Consider the following 24,339-nt stretch of genomic DNA (forward strand, 5'->3'; position numbering starts at 1 on the left):
GGTCCGGTTCAGGTTCAAAGGATCAGGTCCAGGTCCGGACCTGAACCTGATTCAGTATGACTCATACCAATGGTCCATTTCACTACAAAGAAATCTGTTTGGTGGACTAAACTGCCGTTTTACAATCCTACAATGCTAACTGCACCTGTACGATTGGCTGTAAAGCTTGGTAGAAATTACTATAAACTCTACTGTACTTCACTCTTGTTATTTTCTTCCACCTGCAAGCGCCAAAACGTGTGAATGCCTGATAAAATAATCTGTTAATTTTCTAATAGGTCCAACATCCGGTCCACCTAATCTTTTCAGGTCCGTTTTTTCTGGACCGGTGCAATAAGAAAAACCGGTTTTGTACCGGTACACTGTACCGATACCCAGCCCTATCCGGTAGATACAAGGCTATTGAAACTTGCCCAGTGTGAAATCATGGCTTCAAAATATCTAAAACCCAGCCGAATGTAGGGTAGAATCCATCCTTGTTAGCTTTGATCCGCTCCCGAAAGGTTGCTACTCTGCCGCTCCTGGTTTGGGAGTGAACCAAAGCTAACAAGGCTGGATTCCAGGCTATGCCAAATGTTGACATGGGTTTGCCATCTGAAATTTGTGCTTAAAGTGACTGTGTGTCAGTCAGGGCTGACTCCCTCTGTTCCAGGACACAAAATTGCTACACTGTTGGAGGGACGAAAATTTCAACCTGTTTGTGAAAAAAAATCTGAACAGCACGACATGAAATTGATGGAAATGAACTGTGGTAAGTTTGAAATGACAGATTTAAAAAATGAAATTGGAAACATGTGCTCCCAAAGAATAGCCAGGGCACCATCTGAGTAGTAGTTTGCTCTGAATGAAAATGAGTCTGATGTTCGCTTCTGTTACCCAATTGGGGAACTGTGTATTCAAATCTTTTTGTGGTTACATGAGCAGTTCATGAGCAAATTAAGGGATGGGTTCTAGAGCACTCCTTCAATGACAACAGGTCCCCTGCAAGTGGATGGAGGGCATTTCTGGTGTTGAAACGCTTTTTCGAACGAGCCAAAATTTGAACAATTCCAGACGTTAAAGATGTCAAGGTTCCCAGACGGAATAACAGAGAAGCGACTGTATATAGTGGATGATAAAAGTCGGAGCGAGAAACTACTGTATGTATACGTAGTGAATAATAAAAGTCGGAGCAAGAAGCAACTGTATATAGTGTATAAATAAACGTCAGAGTGAACTACCATCCAGATGGTACCCAGGCGAACAAAACAATGAGTGGGATGTAGAAAAATTCAATCTGGTGACAACTGTGCTGTATACAGACCTTGGACTGGTTTGGCAGGTTCTACAGCTTTGTCCTTCAGCTGGTCATCCTCAGGCTTGTAGCTGCGAAACTTGGGCTCCCTGGGTACAGAACAACAAACATGTAACATAAATTTAGATCACAGTCCATTCCACACCTTCTTGTTTCTTCGTTCTGCATATCTGGCAAAAAAAGTTTGTACATTAGGTACAAGCTGCATTAGGCAGGATTGTATGTAAGGTTTGATTCAATCACCCCTACTTATCTTATATGTGATTGGGGTTCTTCAACGTACTTGAGAAGTGGCTTTCTGCAAACATGGGGCCATTGCTGGAGCTAGGCACTACTGTACTTATTTAATTTTCACCCAAGTAGAGAGGGTAAATAGGTGTGAAGTGCCTTTCAAAAGGGCACAACACATGGTCCTGCTATTACAAATGTAGATATATCTTTTGCTTAAAGCAGAGAGTCCAGAAACCATCTCTGTTTCCATAGCCATTGGGCTATGCAGTTGCACAGGCACTAAGCAGAGAGAAAAAAGAGGAAAGAGACACAGAGAGCCAGACAAAGAAAGACTGAGAGAGTGAGTGAGTGAGAGGGGGATGGAGAGAGAGACAAGGAGAGAGTGAGACAGTATGTTGTTCTAATTCTGTAAAGTCTGGGCATTATGTGTATCATTATTCATTTGCTGGCTAGTGGTTCAAGTCTTGGCTAGATAAACACTGAGAGAGTTGTAGATACGTCATGTGAAGAGCGAAAATCAGGACACAACAGGCAGACGCCTTCTAAAAGTTCTTTTCTGTATAAGTGTATGTGCCGCCTATGCGGTATGAAGTGAACAACAACAACAAGGATACTGATACTAGTGATAGTCACTCACTTGGCTGCTATTTTGGCTGGAGGTTCGTCCTCACGCCCACCAGTCTGCAAATACATGTAATGTTACATGTATGAGGAATAGAAAATATTTTGTACATAGTTCTTTATGAAAGAAAAATGATCCAAACTTCAGTATCTTTCCACTTACGAGTAAGGAGTTTTTGTTAACGTTATACATATACAAATAGTAATACGCTTTGTTTTCCTGCACTAATTTTATACATATTCTAAGACAACAAATACTAAAAGTACGTATCATCTATCACTATACGTTGAATATCACATGGTAGATCATAATGATCTTCCAACAAAATATCTGTAATTTTACTTTTATTATTACTATACACCAACATGCACACAGCGCGCGGTATATTTTCATAGTGCCCCCCTCCCACATCTGAAATAATCGACGTCCCATGACTTTACTTCAATGTTCAACACACTACAAACTATGTCCCTGCATCCAGAAGTCTCTTTTCTTCCTACTTACGTCTTTACTGTCCTGTGCTCTTTTCTTGAGCGCGGCAAGACGTTCTTTTCTCTTCCTCGCGGCGTCTTCCAAATTTCCTACCGACGCCATGATGATGATGATGATGATGACGTATGCTTCTACGGGGGCCGTGACGTCAGGTCGTAAGTTAACGAAAGTTAATGAGTTTGACTTCATTTCTCCTATATGGTCCTATATGGGTGCATGGGAAGGGCAGTAAGATTGTTGCATTGCAAGTTGAGATGACATGGAGTGTTCGCGGTGGTTTGAGATTTGTGGTAGAGATATATAACGTTAGCACAATATTATTAGGCACAGTATGGAAGCACGGTGGATTTAAGCGACTTGGATTTGGGGTGGTGGTGCACTGGGGGAAGGCCATTGATTTTTTTTGGTCCGGGTAGGGCCATCGAAATCTTTCTTGAGCCGCCGCCTTTGTTATGTGATTCCATGTCCGCAAGAAGTTTTCGAAGACGATATAAGTAAATTGGTATATAGAAGCCGTTTAATTGCACACCCCATTTGCTAGCGTATTTCGTGCAATCATACGGATGGTGCAACAAAGCGAAGTTATCCCGCTAAAGCATACCACCACGGTATACTACTGTAAATGCAATTTAATTTCGCGGTAGCGGGAAAAAAGGACTTTTCGCGGTAGCACCATGATCCACTGTAGTCTCTTACTGCCATGGAAAAACGTTCGCGGTGGTATTAAGTCGCGAACTCTCAACCACCGCGAATGTTTCTGCATTTACAGTATTTGATGATTCCGTGCAATTAACAGAAGAGTGTGTGGTTATCCGTTGTGCAATTAACTGGCTTCTACTGTATCAATATCAATCCTGCGTGCAGCTAGCGGTACTTCCATCTTTGAAAACGGAATGCAAAAGACGGCAAAGGGATAAAATGTTAGTTTGTTTACTTGTGATCCGTTTCGTAACGTTATTAAACGTTACCAATGGGGCGGGTATTTTTTCACCTAGACCGGAGAAGTGATATCGGACAAGGTAAGTCATATTACCCTTTGACCTGCCAGTGTAACATCAAGTGCTAAATGTTTGTATACATCAAAAAGAAAAGTCGGATGTCCACGGTATAAAACTCAGTGGGAGAGACTCCGATTCTAGATACATGTACTAATATGGCCCCGTCACAAGCCTCCTCTCATGCCCTGTAAAAGATGGCCTTACAGAATTCAGTCTTTGGCTTCTTCGAGAATCCCGTCCACTTTTTTTCTTCAAGACAGGAACTTCCTTGATCGTACGGAGTTTTCTTTTACTGTTTGTCTCTCGTTTCATGGACATAATGTAATGTTAAAGAGGCAAAGTGACATCTTTTCTTGTTGTCCACTGCTTCCCTTGACTGATTTTGGCTGTTTGGTGAAGGAAAATGCAAGACTTAGTGTTCTGTGTTCACTTTGTTCAACTGGAACCCATCATTTCAAGTCATTTCAAGACATGCTATAAGTCACTTTGGGACACAAGTTTGTATGTATAAAACTTCATCGTCCAAGGAATTAAAGACACATTTCTTTGAAAAGCCTTTATTTGACTTCAAAACACACGACGGAAAATCCCGGCAAAATACAGTAAATTTAGCTTAAAGAAGACCACTTGACTTCGGTGTTTAAGCGTCTAGTATACAGCAAAGATGACAATACTTCACAACATGATTTGATATGTCATCATCTAATCTCTTTAAATCACCCTCGCTATATGTTGAGACAAGATACATGACTGATGAATAGATTGTGTATGAATACATTTTGTCAAACTATCTTACTAGAATTCGATTTAAAGTGATATGTTGAGTCACATGAAAGCTGAAAAGCAAGTTGTGATATGTGTCGCTTTCCGTTGTAGTTGAGGTTGGCTAAAAAACACAACTACGCTAATAAAATCTCGTCATTTTGTAAACAAAATAATAAAATTATGGTAATTGTACAAAAATATTTGTCAGGGTAGAGATTGGGATCTGGCAAAATCGTCGAATCTACCGGTAGGGATCCCGATTGGAGTCTCTGTCAACAGTGGCTCCAATCAGAATTCCAGTTATTTGTTTTGGTGGTATCACATTCATAAATCTTGTAGAAATGTTTCAAATTTCAATACATTGATCGGAAGTGACATGAATTAAAGTTGACAAATTCTGTCTTTTAAGAGTGTATCTTAAAAATTCCCCGATTTGGATCTATACCCTGACACCCCAATGTGTATCACCTAATTATAGAAACATTAACTCATAAAGCATTGTACATGAAAATGCCGCAATCCATCTAAATATCAGGTCTTGGTGGCAATCCGATATTTATGACATAACTTACATCACAACCAACTAACCGAGTTTACGTATTATTAACACAGAAAAATCCCAAAACAACCACGATTCATAAAGTCACTGTGGAGAAACTCATGATCACATCACATCATTTTACAAGTTCAGATGTTTTCATTCTGTAAATTCAACCAATGGATATACACATGGCATGATGGTTGTTGCTAAAAAGAAGTGTGTTTCCATATAACATCAACTGTCATAATTCCACCAGATGCCATAATATCACGACATGAGATAATCCTGTGGTATAATATTATACACTTCAGAGGTGTTCAAGACAATCTTGAGAATGCCTGTCGTTTGATGTGGCGGTATCATGGCACCCGGTGGAATTATGATAGTTAGTGTTTTTCATTATTTCTGTGCTGATGTCACATTTCGTTGTCAATTTGAATTCAGTATAGTTTGTCATTGTCCGACTTCAGCTCTATGGAGTTGAGAAATGCGTGGTAAGAATCTAAGGTCCTTGTTTACACTTGTAGCGTTTTTCCTTGAGTAGTCACTTTCCTGATTATATATTCCAGTCAGAAGTCATGACTGGTACATGTGATCTGTTCAATGAAAAAGAAACAGCAAACTTGTCGGTATCAGATCTAATATACGGTATCTGTGTGAACTTCAATACAATCTTATTCCATCTTGACAAGAGATGTGGGGGACCTGTTCACTGCCCTATCACTGTTATCCGTAACGAAGAAATTAAGTTCGATCGGACGCGGCGATGCGTTCATGTTTCCACCATTGTCGTGGCTACTTTCTCCTGTGTTGTAGACGGACACCGGTTTGCTGCGATTCATCTTCCCGCGTTTGCAGCAAAAGACCGTTAGCGTACAGGCCACCACTACTACCAACACACATCCAACACAGAGCAGTGCTACATACAAAGGCTGGTTGTACCAGGGCCCACTCGCAGATTCAACTGGAAAATAAAGATGGTCTTTTATTCAAGTGGAGCAGTTGCAATCGATGCTTGGCTAGCATGTTTCTTATTCGAATCTCTATCATGACTGTACTAATATTATCAGCATTGATAAGCTGAGTACTGTTGTTAGATTCTCATTAAACTTCGAATTCGTTACTGACCATGGAATATAACAGACATGTTTAATATAATTTGTATTGCTATGTTTCTGATTTTGTATCACTTGAATTATTTGTACGATACATAGTGTAAAATTGTACCTTTTTCCTGGACTTGGAAGGATGAAGGAACGACAGTTAGGGTCTGGTTCGTGCCAAGAATGTTGCCCTGGAGAGCTTGAGCAAAGGCTGTGGTTATTCTGTCCTTGGCAATGGATTCTTCCGTCAGGTAGATGTCGAAGACTACGATGACACTTCCGTACTCGAAGGCTTTCACGTCGCACCCCTTGTACATTCTTTCAAGGGAACCCGCCGAGAAAGCTTCAGTTATCTGTAACCAGATTAAAACTTGCCAAATCAGTACATGTACAAAGTTTTGTAAGAATACCAAAATCTAATAATTGACTATCATAAACGTTCAAGCAATATTGATTTTTTTTAATCGCTGCTTTGCTCTTTTTTCAATATATGTCCAATATGATCCGAGCTTCGTTGGTAAGTTGGTTAATAGTGCCAACTGCGCATGCGTATCGAAATGCATTGTGGTTAATGGGTGAATTACTTTTGCGGTAAACAATTCTTGTCTAGACCATGCTTTGAACATGTCGAGACGTATATTGTTTATGTCTCAGGGGACTTCGACTTTCGCATACTAGTATAACCGACAAAGGCCACAGTGTATTCGGCTACACATGAGCATGTGGAACCATCAACCCCGATTCCCCTTATTGTTACCCATCTATTTTGCACAGAAAGGCACGTAACTATAAGAGTCTACGTTTGAACTTTTCCTTACCAAGGCTTCGACAACAGTGGCAGTCTCACCGAACACGTCGGAGTCAGGATCCCCTAGGCCGGAGGATGTGAAGAAGACTTCGTCTCCATTGACATGAGTCACCGTCAGCCGAGCTTCATAAGCATTCAGTTCTATTATATTGAAGATAAATTTCCTTGACTGGAAATTTTGGTTCTGTTTTTGTATATCGAACTTGATATCAAGTACAATATCATAGCGTTTATGGAGTCGATCGGACGCGGTGATGCGTTCAAGTCTGGAGCGATTTCATAGTGTCACCAGATATGGTTTACTGAACTGACTGACTGACTTATGATAAGTACATCAAAAACGTATACGTACATCAAAGTTTTTTTCTTAACTAGCTACTGAAACAAATAACTGTACGTGTACTGTGAAATCGCACCGGCAAGTTTTGTTATTAGGATGTCCTTGTAAGCGATTTGACATATTCGCATCATTGGTCCAGAAATGATTTAGACTTTTATACCATAGATTTAGTAGCAACGTATAAACGTTAGCTACATATATGCTATTCTGTCGTTTTGAATGCTTAGAAAGCTACGAAAATTTCATCACAAAAAAATAGTTGGATTTGACCAAAGAAAATTGGCATCTTTTCCAAGACAGGCTACGTGATATTCCTAGTCATGACGTACCTCTGCACATGTTGCGACCTCCAGACCCTGTACTGTAATACCCAGACTTGCACTTGCAGGTGTAACCGTCGTTATCTTCAATGCAGTTGGCATTAACGTCAGGACAGGTGTTGTCCTCGCATACGGCGGGGCGATCTAATGAAAACAGACACGGAGGATATATGGGCTAAAAGTGAAATCTGAAGGACGGTATGTTTGGCACGATATCGTTATGTTTACGATCTGTACACATGACTAGATAAGCAAACCGAAGAGGACGCAAAGACAGCTTATAAAAAGTACTGTTGCGCCAATGTTAAATTTTGCTTCATATAATATATTACATGGCGTTATTTCTATTTGAGATATTTTATATATTAATAATCGTACCTGAGAGGGTTAAGAAGCAACTTACCAGTTACAGTCGTCGTCGTCAAAGTAGTTACTGGAGTAGTGACTTCATCTTGTTCTTTAAGATAGAATAAAACAAAATACACAGACTTCAATCAATATATCTAAAATATGTTTGCAACGAAGCATTTGTTTCACTTTTGATTCTGTTATCTTATTTGCTTCTGACAGCATAAGTTCGTATTGTTAGTCTTACATTCAAACTTATCTGGAAGCATTGTCAAAGCAGTATGTCACAGAGGACGGCCGTATTTGTATTTATTTGTTGAAGATCATGTATGAAAAACACGTTTGTATGAAAGTTTGTGAAAAAAGAATACATTGGGTACCAGATACAAGGTTTTTATTTTCTGTTGTATTCAATAATATCTGTGACCTGTATACTTATAAAAGAATTGTGTCACACACTAATTGAAATTAGTTACCTTCACAATTCCTGTTGTCTCCACTCAGCTGGTACCCGGCCGGACACCAACACGTGTAGCTGCCCTCAGTGTTCAAACACAGCTGTTCACAGCCATGGTTAATGACGATGCATTCGTCAATATCTGTCAACAAAAATTGATGTGTGTCAGTATACAAATAAACTAAACAACCAAAAACATACCATGGGTATGGAGGACGTTTGGGCATTTGCATAATGAGAACATAACTGTCACATATTCTACATGTTCAAGTATATAAGATGAAGATGCAGTGCGATAAGATGGCTCAGGATTCTAATTACGTGTGCAGTGAAATGATGCATTGTGAGGAATATGTTTTGTTTATGCCCCTGAGACATAAACAAAACAGGCCTGGACATTGTTGTACAATCCACACAATTGTCGAGACAAGAATCGTGCGTATCGCTGGGCATGCGTACAAGCGCGAAACTCCTTTTTCGCTTACGGGTTAGATGAACAGAGTATTGTATTTCCCACATACCTTCCTCACATGTTGCTCCAAGCCACCCGACAGGACAAGTACAGGTGAAGCTGTTAACGTGGTCGTTGCAGGTACCTCCATTTTCACAGGGACTACTCTCACACTCGTTGTTTTCTAAATATTGAAACATGCACCTTTTGAATACAGGTAAACTTTTGAATACAGGTTAACTATTGGCTGGATTGTAATGATCATTGTACTAATCAAAGTATCTTCTTATTTTAGTTGTCATATCTAGAAGCATGGAAAGTGTCAATAATTGGTGTAGATAAGTCAAACGATTCCTCGTGAAAATCTTGCTTCCGGATTCCCGAAGGAGTACAACTTTTCAAGTTAAATTAAAGGTGGTTAAACACCTGGCATCACAATCCAGTAGTTACCCCAAACAAGCCTTGATTTGTGGTGAATCTGAAGTAAATGAAAATACCCGTGCACGTCCTTCCGTCAGACCCAAGACTATAACCATCTGGGCAGCTGCATTCATAGCTTCCCTCTGTGTTGATGCAGGTATCGGAGCATTCTGCTCGCCCTGACTCGCATTCGTCGTCGTCTGGAGTTAAAATCAATCAAGTTGGCATTGAAGTATAATGTTTGAATTGCAAGATGGTCCATTTTGTCCATAATGAATCCTATTACCTGTATAATCTCTGCGGTTATTTCCCGATACATACACAGATTTTTGAGATAACGCCCTTCTCAGCGTATAAGTACAGCCATTTTCTGCAAAATATGATACGGATCCAATAAAACTAACTCAGAGATCTTTGCCCTCACCCAATATCTAACCAAATAAATCACACATTCACGTCTTACACCGTTGATTATTGTGGTTACACACTGAATTCATTGCTCAGATTTGTGATTGATACTTTTGCAGTGCTATGATTTATGTAATTTAGTACATGATTGTGTTATTTAGTGGTGCTCACCAAAACATTCCCCTGCCAACAACAAGTAGCCTTCCGTACAGCCGCAGTAGAACCTGCCAGGAACGTTGTAGCAGACAAACTCACAGTCATGGGTACTTCCAGAAGCACATTCGTCGATATCTGCATCAGTGTCACAACAAGCAAATAATATATTGATATAATCAACCAAAGTAAAATCAACCAAATATGGAATTCCTTCATCAAAATGTGCATAACGTTACATAACAAACCTAGTATTATCAGTACATTGTTAAACTCATGCATGCTCTGACATACTTCAGAAGACGCTCAATATTGCTTCAAATAGAAAACAAGCAAACAGTACTTGTATTTCAAAGTTTTAAAGATATTTCTTTTCTGTGTACTTTTTTGTTCTTCTCCACAGTCATTGTTTTTTCAGATTCCAATTTCCAAACACAGTGAATCAACGTATAAGTTCTGGAAGGTAGATGTTCCCTTGTCTTCATGTATTGTTCTTCCACAATTTTACACTGTCTATGATTCTTTCTTTGTCATTTTCACAAATATGTCAACAAACACGTAAATGCTATTTTTGGTGCAAATATTATTTATCAATAGTTAACAAGTTAAATCGATATATTTACCTTGAATGGCATATGGTTAAAAGAAATTCTTCGCTTACCATTACATGTCTCTCCATCCCCAGCGTATCCATTCGGGCAGTCACCGCACACGTGGAAACCGTCAACGTTGTTGGTGCACGTGACCTCTGGGAAACAGGGGTCCAGGCCACAGTAGTCATCGATGCCAACGTCGCATAGTGTCCCCATGTGAAGGTCATCGCAGACGCAGCGAAGCCCGTTCACCAAGTCCTGACATGTACCGTTATTGCATGGACTTGAGTCACATTCGTCGATCTCTTCTTCACAATAAGACCCTGTGAATCCGGGACATTGGCAGACGTAATGGCCTTGACCGCGTGGCATGCTGGGATCGGGTCTACACACGCCGCCATTTTGACATGGACACTCTATGGTGGTAAATCTGAGGCTTGTAGTGGAAGTAGCTCCGCACTCGTCTCTCACTTCGACATCGAGAGAAAACTCGCTGGATTCTGTACCCTCGTTCCACGTCAGCTGTCCACCAGGTTGAAGGTCAACACCATGGCTGTCGTCAGATGTGAAGAGGAAAGAAACAGGCCTGTTCTCAGGATCCGTTGCCTCGATGGTCATGGTCAAATCTTCATCCGAAATCTTCATTACGTCAATTTGTGGCGTTACAACGGGTGGCAGGTTTACTGAAAGGTTAATGGTTTTCAAGGTTACACATACTATAAGATACTAAAATTGGTGTAAAAAGTGAGTTAGTTGCGATCAAGGACGTTATAAAACGTTCTTGGTTGCGATATAATGTTCAATCAAAAACTGAAAATCTCGATGGATAAAGCAGACTTTTACGATGTTGTTAGCTGTATCTTACAACATGCGTAAACAAGTTAAAGTTTACCCTGTACTGATAATATCTTATGGTATCAAGTTAACGCGAGTGCCATCGAAGTTAGTCTACTGGTTAATTTAGGGCTCCAATGCTTTCTCATAGCCAACTTTCAGTTTGTTGGGCTAGGGGAAAGAAAGGTAGCCCCGGTAATCTAGTTAAGATGGCACTCAGGTTAATGCCATGTCACATCCCATGAACAAAATGCATCAATGCCATACCCAAACGCTCGCTGAAGGTCGAGTTAGCTCTCCCTGGAAGGCACTCGAAACACCAGTTATTTGGATTACTGTCCCCTTCCTCGAAGCAGAATCCTCGAATCTTACATGTGTTTTCCTGTCAATATAAATCACCATATAAATTGTTTGGAACATTCTTTTTTATCGCCATCTACATGTATCACTACGATATACAACTTCTTTTTCTGTCAAAGAGTGTTTTTTCTGTCAAAGAGTGTTTTACATACTAGTATTATGTTTATTTCTGTTGCGTACATTACAAACATATCGCTACAATTCCTGAAATACACTGATTCATAGTATTTTTTTTTTTATTCACATTTCTTTAAAGAGGATGAGACGGAAAGCAGACCCTGCTTATCGAGGTCTTCTCCTCATGTACATAAACAAAATAAAGACACACATACAGGACTACAAAACGCTAAATAACAAAGGCAAGAGATAATGATAACGACATGAAATAAAACAACAAGGAATCAAATAACAAAGTGACGTGTAGCTGGCATACAAACTTAGAAGTAAGCAAATAAGGTTATAAATCAACTTAAACAACCTGTCTATTGAACAGAAGACATAACTACATGAAAATAAACAAGGAATCAAACAACAGAGTGACATATGGCTGATAAACAAACTTAGAAATAATCAAATAAGGTTCAGCTAAAACGATCTGTCTGTTTGATGAACTTAAATACAACATCAAATAAGTGTGGCAATGAAAAAGCATTGCCATGGCGACGGCAATATACTTCATAGTTGTATGTTTTTAAATGGGGGTGTTGGAGGATCAGGATACATGTGTAGCTAAAACGGGAGATTGAGATGTACTTATCAAAAAGGGAGTACTTTACGATTGCTACATTGCAACCCAAAAACGCTAAAAACAACAATAGCGAATCAGAACCATTCAAACCCTTAACCCTTTCGTGCCTATCTTAAAAACTAGTGCTAAGTTTTAACGGCTACAATGTTTCCTGTTAATTGACGAAGCGTAAAATAATGAATTCTTGGACCATCTTTCTTGAGGTGTGCTTCAACAGTCGGCCGTATGATTTTCGCCCGTACTGATATTATCTAATCTTTTAACAATAATAAGTGACACTGTTCCCTTTCAGCTTGTCATTGGTCCGGGATGTATCCGTACATATGGGAATATGGTGTCGCGATCCATATTTTCTAAGACATCGGCGAAATGAACTTGCGATGTATAAACGATAAATAACTCGCAACTCGCCCTGATAATCCGTCTCAAACTTTTTAAGGCATCTTATCCACTATCTAGTGAATAATCGAATAGTTTAGTCGATTTTTGTTTATCATGCATCAAATACTGAGTCATTTCAAATTAAAAACTTCCGTTAACAGTCCTGGTTTTACTGACCCCCTATTTTCTTGTTCCCAAATGTGTCTAAATGGGGATTGCTACTCTGAGGTATATACTGCTCTAATTAGATACAAAATAAAACACGTTTGTATCCACTCCGCCACATTTATCTTCTATTAAACACATACCAACATGTCTAAGTGTAACAACCACAATCGAATGTATTGACATTTTAACAAAAAGAACTAGGGTATCCATTTGACACGCTGCAACTATAGCGGGAAAGAAATACATTGTGCATAGGTAGAATGATCTAGCAAAACCTCATGATTTGACCTAAACATGGCAAAAACGATTAAGGTTCACAATTCACTCTGGCACTAACGTGAATGTTTAAGTTGAGTCGGTGGGGAAGGGGGTTGGTACAATTTGGCAAAGAAAAGGCACGGGGCATGACACCACATGAACACGGTTTAGAGATTTTTAAAGCCGAAACCATGGAGGCAAAAAATCTGGTTGTGGTTCAAAGATGTCAGAGATCAGGGGAGGATGTTTGGCCAAATCTGCTGCAATTAGCTGTCACAGAAAATGAGTTACGACCAGGGCTGGGGCCAGAGGGTACGTATGAAATGTCAGAGTGGCCTTGACTGCACTGAAGGTGCACGGAACGAAGAGTAGAACAGATGGCAAAAATTATCGTGGTGATTCTCAGAATCCGGCGATGTGACAAATTTAGTCACTGTGTCAGATAGATAGTATGTCGACCAAACACCGAGAAAACCACGACAACGGAACTTTTATGCATTTTTCACGAAAATTCAAGACTACACATGTAAACTTTTACGCTAACAGTGATGGGGTTTTGTGCGCGTGAAAAGTTGCGCATGAAAAATCTGCGGGTGACAACATGCACATTCGCTTATTTCCCGGGGATTTGGAAAGTTTTTGTACTTTTACATTTGAGATACTTAAACAGAACGCTCAAAATCTTTTGATAACCATTAGTGTTGATAGTTAGCAGGGATTTTAACCCATGTCCTATCCGGTAACTTCCCTGGGTGGTGTCCCTGCAGACGTGTTAGACGTTCGCGTATACAAGAACGGGATCCCGTCTGTATTTCCCTGTTGCCGTTATATCAGAAGAAAACTAAATCACATCCAGTATTCAGAATATATATAGACTGGCTGGCATCTCTCTATTGTATTCATCCGCTAAAAGAATTCGTCACCATGGTCTTGGGCGGCTACAGTGAGAACTTACTTTGGTATGCAATCGCTCGACACATCACATATCGCTATCAAAGGAAAGGGCCGGTGTCATAACGTTGAGAGATCTTTTGTCGGCCTAACAGCAGAAGGCCATTTGTTTTGCAAATAGATTAATCGCCATCGAGAGAACTGTTATACGACATGGTGTGAATTAATACCTCCCGCGAGGCATTCTACCACCCTCTTGTGTGTTAGACGTTCGCGTATACAAGAACGGGATCCCGTCTGTATTTCCCTGTTGCGTTTATATCAGAAGAAAACTAAATCACATCCAGTATTCAGAATATATATAGACTGGCTGGCATCTCTCTATTGTATTCATCCGCTAAAAGAATTCGTCACCATGGTCTTAGAACATGGCCATCTTTCCTCAGCCAATCAGGAGCGAGTATTTCTTGTGACTAAATCCACATAGTATGGCGTCCCTAGGGGTAGGGGTGTACTAAGTAACGAATAAATTGACTAAGTTGGAGACGCCCACCATTCAACTGAATGGCCTCCCTAGGGGTAGGGGTGTACCAACCAACGAATAAATTGACTAAGTTGGAGACGCCCACCTTTCTCATGCAAATAAAAGCACTTAAAGAATTAACAAAAAGGTAAACAGCAAATCAACCTTTGTTACTGAACATCTTTATTCATAACATGAACAAAGGAAATTCAGAAAGGAAAAGTCAGAAAACGAACAAGACAATAATAAAGAGTTTCTTGTAACAAGAAAACGTACGAACAGAATTATCTAGCTAGTTACATCAAATACATGAAAAATATAACCGCCTTGGCAACGGTTACATCAAGCTAGGGAACAGGTTCTCAAGATAGTAAAGAAAAACTTTAAAAGTAGAGATGCTACATAAAAACATGCGCGTTAAATTGATAAAAATGAAGCAAACATGTGGTATACGATCAATACTTCCATAAAACTTTAAAAGAGAAACAAACTAAAATGGAGGAAGATGTGGTCTACCAGGAACGGGTCGAACTGGGAACAGGACAGCTCGTCAGGACGGTTACTCCAGCAGGGTGAATGAAATGGGGAGGGGGCAGCGACATAATTTGGCTGGTCTGTCTTGCAGGAATTGGTCAGTATCAAAACTACAAAACAGTTCGGCAGAGATGCCAATATGCTGCAGCAAAACGTCCGCCATCTCGAGCTGGAACTCAGCTGGAACTCAGCTGGAACTCAGCTGGAACTCAGCTGGAACTCGGGCTGTGTACGCGTACGGAACTCGCCTGTACATACTGTGAAAACGGCTGAACATACTCGAGAAATTGGCCTTCAAGAGATGCCACGTCCTACTCATTTGAGGTCAGGTTGAGAACTGGGATCAATCTGATCTCCTTGATCTGACATTCACCCAAAAACAATGGCATTGTGGTGCAAAAAAGTGTTGTAAAACCTGACATGAATTTCACACAAGCCTCATGGGGAAAGGTGTGAGGCGCCATCACCAGGTTCATGAATGAGAAATAGAAGAATGTAGCCTGTCTGTTCGCTTGCTAGGAAAACAAACTACATGTTTCTAGTGACTATAACAGTGTATTTTGCTTCTGAAAGATGGCCGTTCTAAGTCAGTTAGATCCTGGGAGTGGCCTGACTATGTGGATTTGGTACTGCTCCGCCCACCCGAGGAGTTTGTTGGGGTCCCCGAGGGCGGCTACAGTGAGAACTTACTTTGGTATGCAATCACGCGACACATCACATATCGCTATCAAAGGAAAAGGCCGGTGTCATAACGTTGAGAGATCTTTTGTCGGCCTAACAGCAGAAGGCCATTTTTTTGCATATAGATTAATCGCCATCGAGAGAACTGTTATACGACATGGTGTGAATTAATACCTCCCGCGAGGCATTCTATCACCCTCTTGTATTAAAGGCCACATTTGTAACAAGGAGGTTTTATCCTTGATTGTATTAATAGGTAACGGCGGAATTTTGATATCGCAACGTTCACAGACCAAACACCCAACGAAAGCAGTAATGATTACAGACTTCAACCCCCGTACACGCCCGACAACACGTAGAAACTAAGTTTTCTATGCTGATCATGAGTCTCCGTGAGGTGAAGATCTCATTATGGCCCCAGGTGTATTATTTTAGACGTCATTTTTATGTCTAACAAATGAGCGCTCGAAATCATTACAGAAAGTTGAGAATGAACAAACAAGGCATAGCCACAAGTGGGAAGTAACAGAACATATCACGAGACAGATACATTTTAATATACAAAGGAGGTTTCTTGTTGATACAAACGTCCGGTGAGACACAATAGAGGCACGCCTGCGAATGTGGTGAAATTTCACCAAATTGCACTATTTTGTTTTTTCGTCTGCTTTCATTGTATGTGACCCCGGTGGTGGAAAGACGAAGTTAGCCTGGCCAATCCACGGTAGACTGGATTCCAGGTTACTTTTGGACCAGCTCGATCTTCATGGATTGCAGCGCCGTGATCTTTACTGTTATTTGCTTTTGAATGTATATTCCATTACATTATTTTGTCGTACCCAACAGAAACATACTTTCTAAAGATACTTTGCTGCACCTTAAGGTGTTTGATACAAACTGCCCCAAGTGCATAGTAAACATGAACACACTCTTCATGCGTTGTCGACTTACAGTATCTTTGGTTTGGAATGTGGTAGTCACCCTTTGAGTCGGTGTGACAAATGGGCCTGTCATGCTCACGACTCTCTACACATACACGACTTATTAGCCCCAGGCAGGACATAGTCCGGCATGTTATGACAAATTTTCCCCTTTTTCCTTTTATTTCTATGTTGTAGGACCATTCGGTGCAAGCCGGGCTAAGAAAGCTACGAGAGGTGTGCCTCGATCACAACATTCATGTATATCCCTTAAAGATGAGTCGCGCCCTGGACCGCCTGATCAAGGCAGGCACGCAGGCGAAACCCAACAAAAACATACTGTATTGTCCAAACATTACGTAGTATAGCTTAAAGATACCTTGCTGCACCTTAGGGTGTTTGATACAAAATGTCCAAGGTATAGTACAGTAAACATGAATACACTCTTCATGTCGTGTAGACTCAAACATCAAGATGTTCTCGAGATACATAGCAGGACTGGTCTAACCATTTTAAAGCTAAGGGTACAAACCGACGTACGTGGAACTGCGAGTGCGTGGTGTCTACGTGCCACAACTGGTGCTGGTAAACGGGCTGCTAACTTCAGCTCGGTCTTGCAGATGGGGCATTGTGGACGGTTATAATTGTTTAACTTAATTCAAGGTGAAATATGGTCAATGAGATCAGCCGTGTTGTATTTTATAAGGTCAAAAGTCACATAACAGCGTTTAACGGTTCATTTCTTATGGAATCCTATACTGGTCTTCCCATAACTGTTGTTAGGCATAATTTGGAAAGATGTAAATGTTTTGAAGAAATATTAGACAAGTAAGAGAGGACGTCCTAGTCACAACGAGGTGTGATTAGAGGATGTAGTGCCCCACCGTTATACACATGGTTTAGCGTTTCTGTGTTTGTTCTGATCAGAATAAATGCGTTACTGATAACCAAAGGCATCCATGAAGGAGGGCCTCGAGGAAATAAGTACCACATAATCGCCCCCCCCCCCTTCACGGAGATGTAAACAAACCGCCACTGATCATTAGAACAGAACCACTCACACTCACAGAACAGAGCAGAACCATCGCGACGATAATCACGCTTACCCAAAAGGATGACATGTCTCTTCCTCCTCCTGACATAACCTTAAACTAAGATGCCCCATCTCATGTTCTCCCTGGAGCGCCGAGCTTCCGATATTAAAGGGCCCCGGCCACCCACGTCACCAAGCGGCAAGCGGGGAGATGGCACCCCGTGGCCGGCATGGGCCCGACGAACACGTGTCCCGGCATAGGAAGTAACCCTTCAGATTGACGTAAACCCGACCTCACTATACTTCTGGGCCTCCAAAACGTTCATCGCTAGGTCGCTGCACGAAAACGTTGACGTATTGGAAAAAAAGCTAGCAAAATAGGGCCAACGTCCGTGCCGAACCAGCACCTTGATTTGGTGCAGATTTCTGATGGGAGGGAGAGGCAGCAAGGCTATACATGTTGGTTTTAATAATGTAGTTTATTTGCAAGTTCTTGCCCGTGACTAATTGCAACAAGATGCATACAGTTGATTTAGTAAACATACATAAAATTATTTGGTATAGATAACAACGATGTCAATTGTAATCAAAGGAATATTCTATCAAAAATATTGACTGCAGTGAGCTACAATCTACGCATATGGGGTTTGACTTCTTTTTTGGGGGAAGAAGACGATGTACCCCACTTCTTCTATGATAAGTGGGTTATGTGACGTTAACAGCCTTATAGTTTTATTTCGTCGGTAAGCGTTTCGATGTCTTTGTGTGTTTTGCATACCTCTTCATCTTTCCTGGTCATTGAGAGGCATTTAGCAATAAAATGTATTTCGTCTTCCACCGGTTTTGCATTACAATGATTACAGGTTCTTTCGCCCACGGGTAGCTTTTTGTACTGCCCGCTCTCTATTTCAAGGGGGTGGGCGCTGATTCTAAGTTTGCGTATGGACGATCTGACCTCGATATTACCAAGTGACGTTAAATAAGTTTCCATTGAGTATCCCTTCTTTAGTTTCTTAAAATATCTTAACCATTATCTATAGACGGTCTATAAGGAAATGTCTGTATGTACAATTGCTTTCTAACACAGGTTAGCTGTGACCACTGTACAATAGATTTATATATACACAAGTATAGCATTGAGCGTTTGTTTTTTATAGTGATTTTTATACACTGAATATATTTTTATATGACAACACACCGCCATTTCTCAAACATGACCATTTAATCGGACTCAGGTATAGCATTGAATGTTGGTTCTTCTAAAGAGAATAAAACATTGTCATCAAGTGACAAGTCTGTGTATTTAAGTGTCATTCTTCCCTTGTACAGGAGTGAGATAGAGCCAGCTTAAGATTGACCGCCGCAACTTTTTCTGAGCACCTCCCGAGGGCTAGACAGCGGTTGTGGGGTGAGAATCAATACATAGAAAAATGATAACCTCTACGCCAAAACGGACACAACAAATGCTTGCTTGCACAACATGAAATCATCTGCTACACGGAATGGATCTAGGACAATCTCCTACGCACGACTCGAGTCTTGTTATATGCGAGAGTGGGTGAGGGGGGGGGGGGGGTTCAGGGTGTGACCCTGCGTATCTCTTCGCACAATGCGCGAGTGGTTTGACCGTCTGGGGACACGGGTTCTAGACGCATACAGACAGCGCCTGGCACGTCTGGGCCACATACCGAGCTTCTCAGTTAGATACAAAGAGAAGATCCCGTCATTAATTTGCACGGCGGCATCTTGCTCCAATCAGTTGCAGATGCCACCGATACAAAGTGGTACCGGCATTATCAAAAGACAATAGAGGGTCTGCATGGGTGGTTACGACAACGATTTACGCTGAATTTAAAAGAACCCCCTACGTATTACGCTAAATCAAGGAAGGCAATTACGCTAAATTTGGTCGCCTCGCTACGAATTACGTAGATAAGATGGTTTTCCCTACGAATTACGGGAAATAAAATTGGCTGCCTACGCCTTACGTAAAAGAGCATGCAGACCCTCACAATACCGTTCAGGTCTGGTGAATGTCGTGACCCAGGCTGTTGTTATTATCGGCAATGGGTTTGAGAATCTTGATAATACGCACGCGTAGACCTGACGTAAATTTTAGGTTTAAGCACACGCCGGGCATATCAGGTGACATACAAAAAGTGATGTTAGGCTGACCACTGTACAATAGATTTATATATACACAAGTATAGCATTGAGTGTTTGTTTTTTATAGTGATTTCAACACAGAATATATTTCTATATGACAACACACAGCCATTTCTCAAACATGACCATTTAATCGGACACAGGTATAGCATTGAATGTTGGTTCTTCTAAAGTGAATAAAACATTGTCATCAAGTGACATGTCTGTGTATTTAAGTGTCATTCTTCCCTTGTATAGGAGTGAGATAGCGCCAGCTTAAGAAATGGTAGCTTACGAGGTAATAACTCATGTAACCCATACATTGTGGATTACGATAGGTACTCAGAAAGAAAATAAATACTCGTCAATTGCAATGTACGAGTGGTAACTAGTACGCAGTCGTGTTTGGGTTAATTTTGAGGTCTTGCTAGATATCTCTTCGCACAATGCGCGAGTGGTTTGACCGTCTGGGGACACGGGTTCTAGACGCATACAGATAGCGCCTGGCACGTCTGGGCCACATACTGAGCTTCTCAGTTAGATACAAAGAGAAGATCCCGTCATTAATTTGCACGGCGGCATCTTGCTCCAATCAGTTGCAGATGCCACCGATACAAAGTGGTACCGGCATTATCAAAAGACAATACCGTTCAGGTCTGGTGAATGTCGTGACCAAGGCTGTTGTTATTATCGGCAATGGGTTTGAGAATCTTGATAATACGCACGCGTAGACCTGACGTAAATTTTAGGTTTAAGCACACGCCGGGCATATCAGGTGACATACAAAAAGAGATGTTATCGACAATGAACAGGTTAGCTTTGACCACTGTACAATAGATTTATATATACACAAGTATAGCATTGAGTGTTTGTTTTTTATAGTGATTTTTATACACAGAATATATTTCTTTATGACAACACACAGCCATTTCTCAAACATGACCATTTAATCGGACACAGGTATAGCATTGAATGTTGGTTCTTCTAAAGTGAATAAAACATTGTCATCAAGTGACATGTCTGTGTATTTAAGTGTCATTCTTCCCTTGTATAGGAGTGAGATAGCGCCAGCTTAAGAAATGGTAGCTTACGAGGTAATAACTCATGTAACCCATACATTGTGGATTACGATAGGTACTCAGAAAGAAAATAAATACTCGTCAATTGCAATGTACGAGTGGTAACTAGTACGCAGTCGTGTTTGGGTTAATTTTGAGGTCTTGCTAGATCATTCTACCTATGTACTATGTATATCTTATTTCCCCACAATAGTTACAGCGTGTCACAATATAGACTAGTTCTTTTTGTTAAAATGGCAATATATTCGTGTGTGATTGATACAACACATGTTGGTGTGTATCTGCATACAAGATGAAAGGGCAAAGTCCTTTATTTTTGTATCTAATTAGAGTAGTATAAACCTCGGAGATGCAATGTCTAGTCACATTTTGGAAAAAGAAATAAGAGGTCAATATAACCAGGACTGTTCCCGGAGATACTGAATTTAACATCGCCCAGTATATGATGCATGATCAAAAATATCAACTAAACTACCCGATAAGCGCACCTCAGAGAAGACGGTACAAGATATATCTATTGTTTTACGCTTCGTCAATAAACAGGAAACATTGTAGCCGTTAAAACTTAGTACTAATTTTTAAGGTAGGCATGAAAAAGTTCCGGGTTATAATGTTCTGATTCGCTGCTATTGCATTTAGCGTTGTTAGGTTGCAATATACCCATCGTAAAATAGATCCTTTTTGGTTACATTTCAATCCCCGTTTTGAATGCTGTGACTATATCGTCCCCGCTTGGATAGTTAAAACAAACAAATCGGGCGGTCCTTGGCCGTCGTCTGGACATCGTCTTGGGATTGGTCACCGTGCTGACGTCAGTCTGTAAACATTGACAAATAGGAACTGCACACGTACATTTTCCAACCAATGGCAGCCCTCAGAATAGCGTCAGTTTGCTTCCCAATAAAGATCGATCACTGACTATCTAGTCAGGCGGAGATGGCGCGGCGGACAAGGTCGGCCGAGTTAGACGCGGCGCTTCAACTGGACAGTGAACATGCACAAGCGACTCAATTTCGGTGAGAGTACCTTGCTAATGATAGCATGTATTATGCGTATAATAGATACGTCACAAGTTGTTAAGAGTGACTAGAGCTAAATAAACCGAGAGCGTTACGATGTGAATCGTACCAGGTGGATTTTGGGACTGTGTGCTTGGGTTGAGTAACACTGCCAACCTTAATCTCGTGGGCCCAAATCTTACCCCAAACCGCCCGAGACCTTGGTCTTCAAAAAGTCCGCCAACATCACGTTTCGGCAAGATAAAATATGAGTCCCATATTAACGGCATAATAGTTTTGGCATTTTTACAGCGTATTGTTGTGTAGGAATTAGTCTTCATCTGTGACCGTGTTTCGCCAGAGTTTTTTGATTTTGTTTAGATAATATCTTTCAACGTGGAAACTTCTTGGCAGTTTGTTACTCATACCACATGTTGTTTACGGCACAACCAGGCACAACCCTTTTGTTTTTGATCGGCCGAAGATATCAGAGCTCCATGAGGCCCTCCTGTGGAATTCCATTCGCCACCTTGCCGCCGCCGAACAACAAACGCTTCTGTTTCTCGTGGTCATATTCATCTGTTTCCCGTGGTCTTAAAGTAAAAGATACGATTTGTTACCGGGGTCCCCGTTCTCAATCATCTTTTACTCTGCGTTTCACTCACCCTTTATCGTCTGTAGACTAGTACAGTCAAGCACGTATCCACAGTTCTATAGCAATACTGCTGAGCACGAGTCGTCAATTAACCGACGATTGCCGGAACTGCCATACTCCCATCCGTCCTCCGATCGCCCGCCGTCTTATCACTCTGACTGTAGCCAAAACGGTACCGGTAATCTGATCACCCATTGTCCTCCAAGCAGTTTAATAGCGGTGAGCGTACATGTGACTTATTTCATTCTGTCTTATTACAGGCAGGTGATGATATAGCCGATGTATACAGGATGCTTTTCCAATCACCTTTACCACCCTTCCACACGTAGAAGTTGGATATCTCTTGCAAATGCAGCCGTTTTACTTGTATGATGGACGAAATATTCTGTATACTGGTTTACGCAACCCGACGTAACAGTGTACTGCATGTTAGACCCGATAGCCGTCGCTTGTGGCTTTTAAGCCGACATGTATATTGATATTGTGATGTGCCTTCGATCATGCGAAGCCAAGCCGAGAAAGAATATTTTGTGTCATTATTTCTTATTCACGGTGGTACAATTTATTTCTGAAACTTCTTTAATGATTCAAAACTCGGGCTACACCAAAAGGTAAATGATAATGCACTTTTGTGCCCTTTGGTTATAAGAGAAATAGACCTCATCGGTCAAAGTAACAGCACGTTAGCATCACGAGTATTGTTGTCTGGCTGCACAAGCGTTATCGCCGGTGCAATGAGACGAGTGGGAAAAGTCTTCGCCATGCATTCGGTACGTCGTAAGTTCGATCCCCGGCCAATATAGTATGACGTGTTAAATGGTCGTGCTAATTTCTCAGCTTAGCACTCAGCATTCGGGAAAGAGTATGTAATTTGAACACACACCACAGCCAGTGTCCTGGCCCCCTACTGTAGTAATTGCATTTGTTTGGCCCAGGGTTACTCCAAGAACATGGGCGCCGCCCTATGCACCATGGAGCGGGAAGGACTTTGACTTGACATGACAATATAAGCGCTGTAATTCAATATGTATGACTTTTGCTATAAATTATATCTGAATTACTTTGATGCCTTACATCACTACCGACGGCCTGTAACTAACAGAAAACAACACTTTACCGATCCAGACATACAAAAGTTGCTTAGTTAGTATCACTATTGCAAAAATACTTCATATCAATCCTTTCTCACAATCTGTCCCCACAGGTGAACGCCGGCATGACAACCCCCAGATTACAGGAAGAATCGACTGACAAGTACACCCCTTTGTCGCGATGGTTTGGTAACCAAATGAACATCACAACAATAAGAAAAAAAGGGATTCAAGCGTCACACAACCATACAAAATGAAATAACAGAAAGATATGAAATAAAAACCTTCAAACGAAACAAAACAATCCTCATACATACACGACATCATTACGCCGAATGGTCAAGCAAAAAATATAACTGACCCACAATTCTACCCTAACGATACATAATATCGGGTATTTTGTTTAAAAATGTAATGCGATGTATACTTGATGGTGAAACGAGTATTAAAACAAGAAATCCTGGTTTATAACATCGGTCACGTCATCTTATTATACGCCATACACAAAGCAGACTAAAGTCACACACAAAAACAAATTCCCTAGGGAATACCCGTAGAAAATACCCGTAGAAAAAAATACCCGTAGAAAAATTCCTCGCATGCCTGCGGAATTCCTAGAATTCCTGTCAAACGGTCGCACACTATAAACATTAGGCTCGCCCCTGAGGCGTCGCCAATAAATGACAGTTCTGAATG

The 24,339-nt window shown here is 40.9% G+C and overlaps 1 protein-coding gene across 1 annotated transcript in view; it reads right to left on the bottom strand.

Moving 5' to 3' along the window:
- Positions 1 to 4,209: 4,209 nt before the first annotated feature.
- LOC118403492 (von Willebrand factor D and EGF domain-containing protein-like) overlaps positions 4,210 to 24,339 on the bottom strand; it is a 45,240-nt gene continuing 25,110 nt past the window's right edge. Inside the window, exons 15-25 of the mRNA XM_035802215.1 lie at positions 11,446 to 11,560; positions 10,413 to 11,027; positions 9,770 to 9,889; positions 9,232 to 9,390; positions 8,841 to 8,954; positions 8,339 to 8,461; positions 7,918 to 7,971; positions 7,524 to 7,658; positions 6,865 to 6,995; positions 6,171 to 6,399; positions 4,210 to 5,907 (exon numbers count right to left, since the gene is read on the bottom strand). Of these exons, the coding sequence (XP_035658108.1) occupies positions 5,618 to 5,907; positions 6,171 to 6,399; positions 6,865 to 6,995; positions 7,524 to 7,658; positions 7,918 to 7,971; positions 8,339 to 8,461; positions 8,841 to 8,954; positions 9,232 to 9,390; positions 9,770 to 9,889; positions 10,413 to 11,027; positions 11,446 to 11,560 (2,085 nt within the window). The 3' untranslated portion in view covers positions 4,210 to 5,617. The remainder of the gene's footprint in view (positions 5,908 to 6,170; positions 6,400 to 6,864; positions 6,996 to 7,523; positions 7,659 to 7,917; positions 7,972 to 8,338; positions 8,462 to 8,840; positions 8,955 to 9,231; positions 9,391 to 9,769; positions 9,890 to 10,412; positions 11,028 to 11,445; positions 11,561 to 24,339) is intronic.

This window comes from Branchiostoma floridae, chromosome 16, assembly GCF_000003815.2.
Source record: "Branchiostoma floridae strain S238N-H82 chromosome 16, Bfl_VNyyK, whole genome shotgun sequence".
Classification (NCBI taxonomy): Eukaryota; Metazoa; Chordata; class Leptocardii; order Amphioxiformes; family Branchiostomatidae; genus Branchiostoma; species Branchiostoma floridae.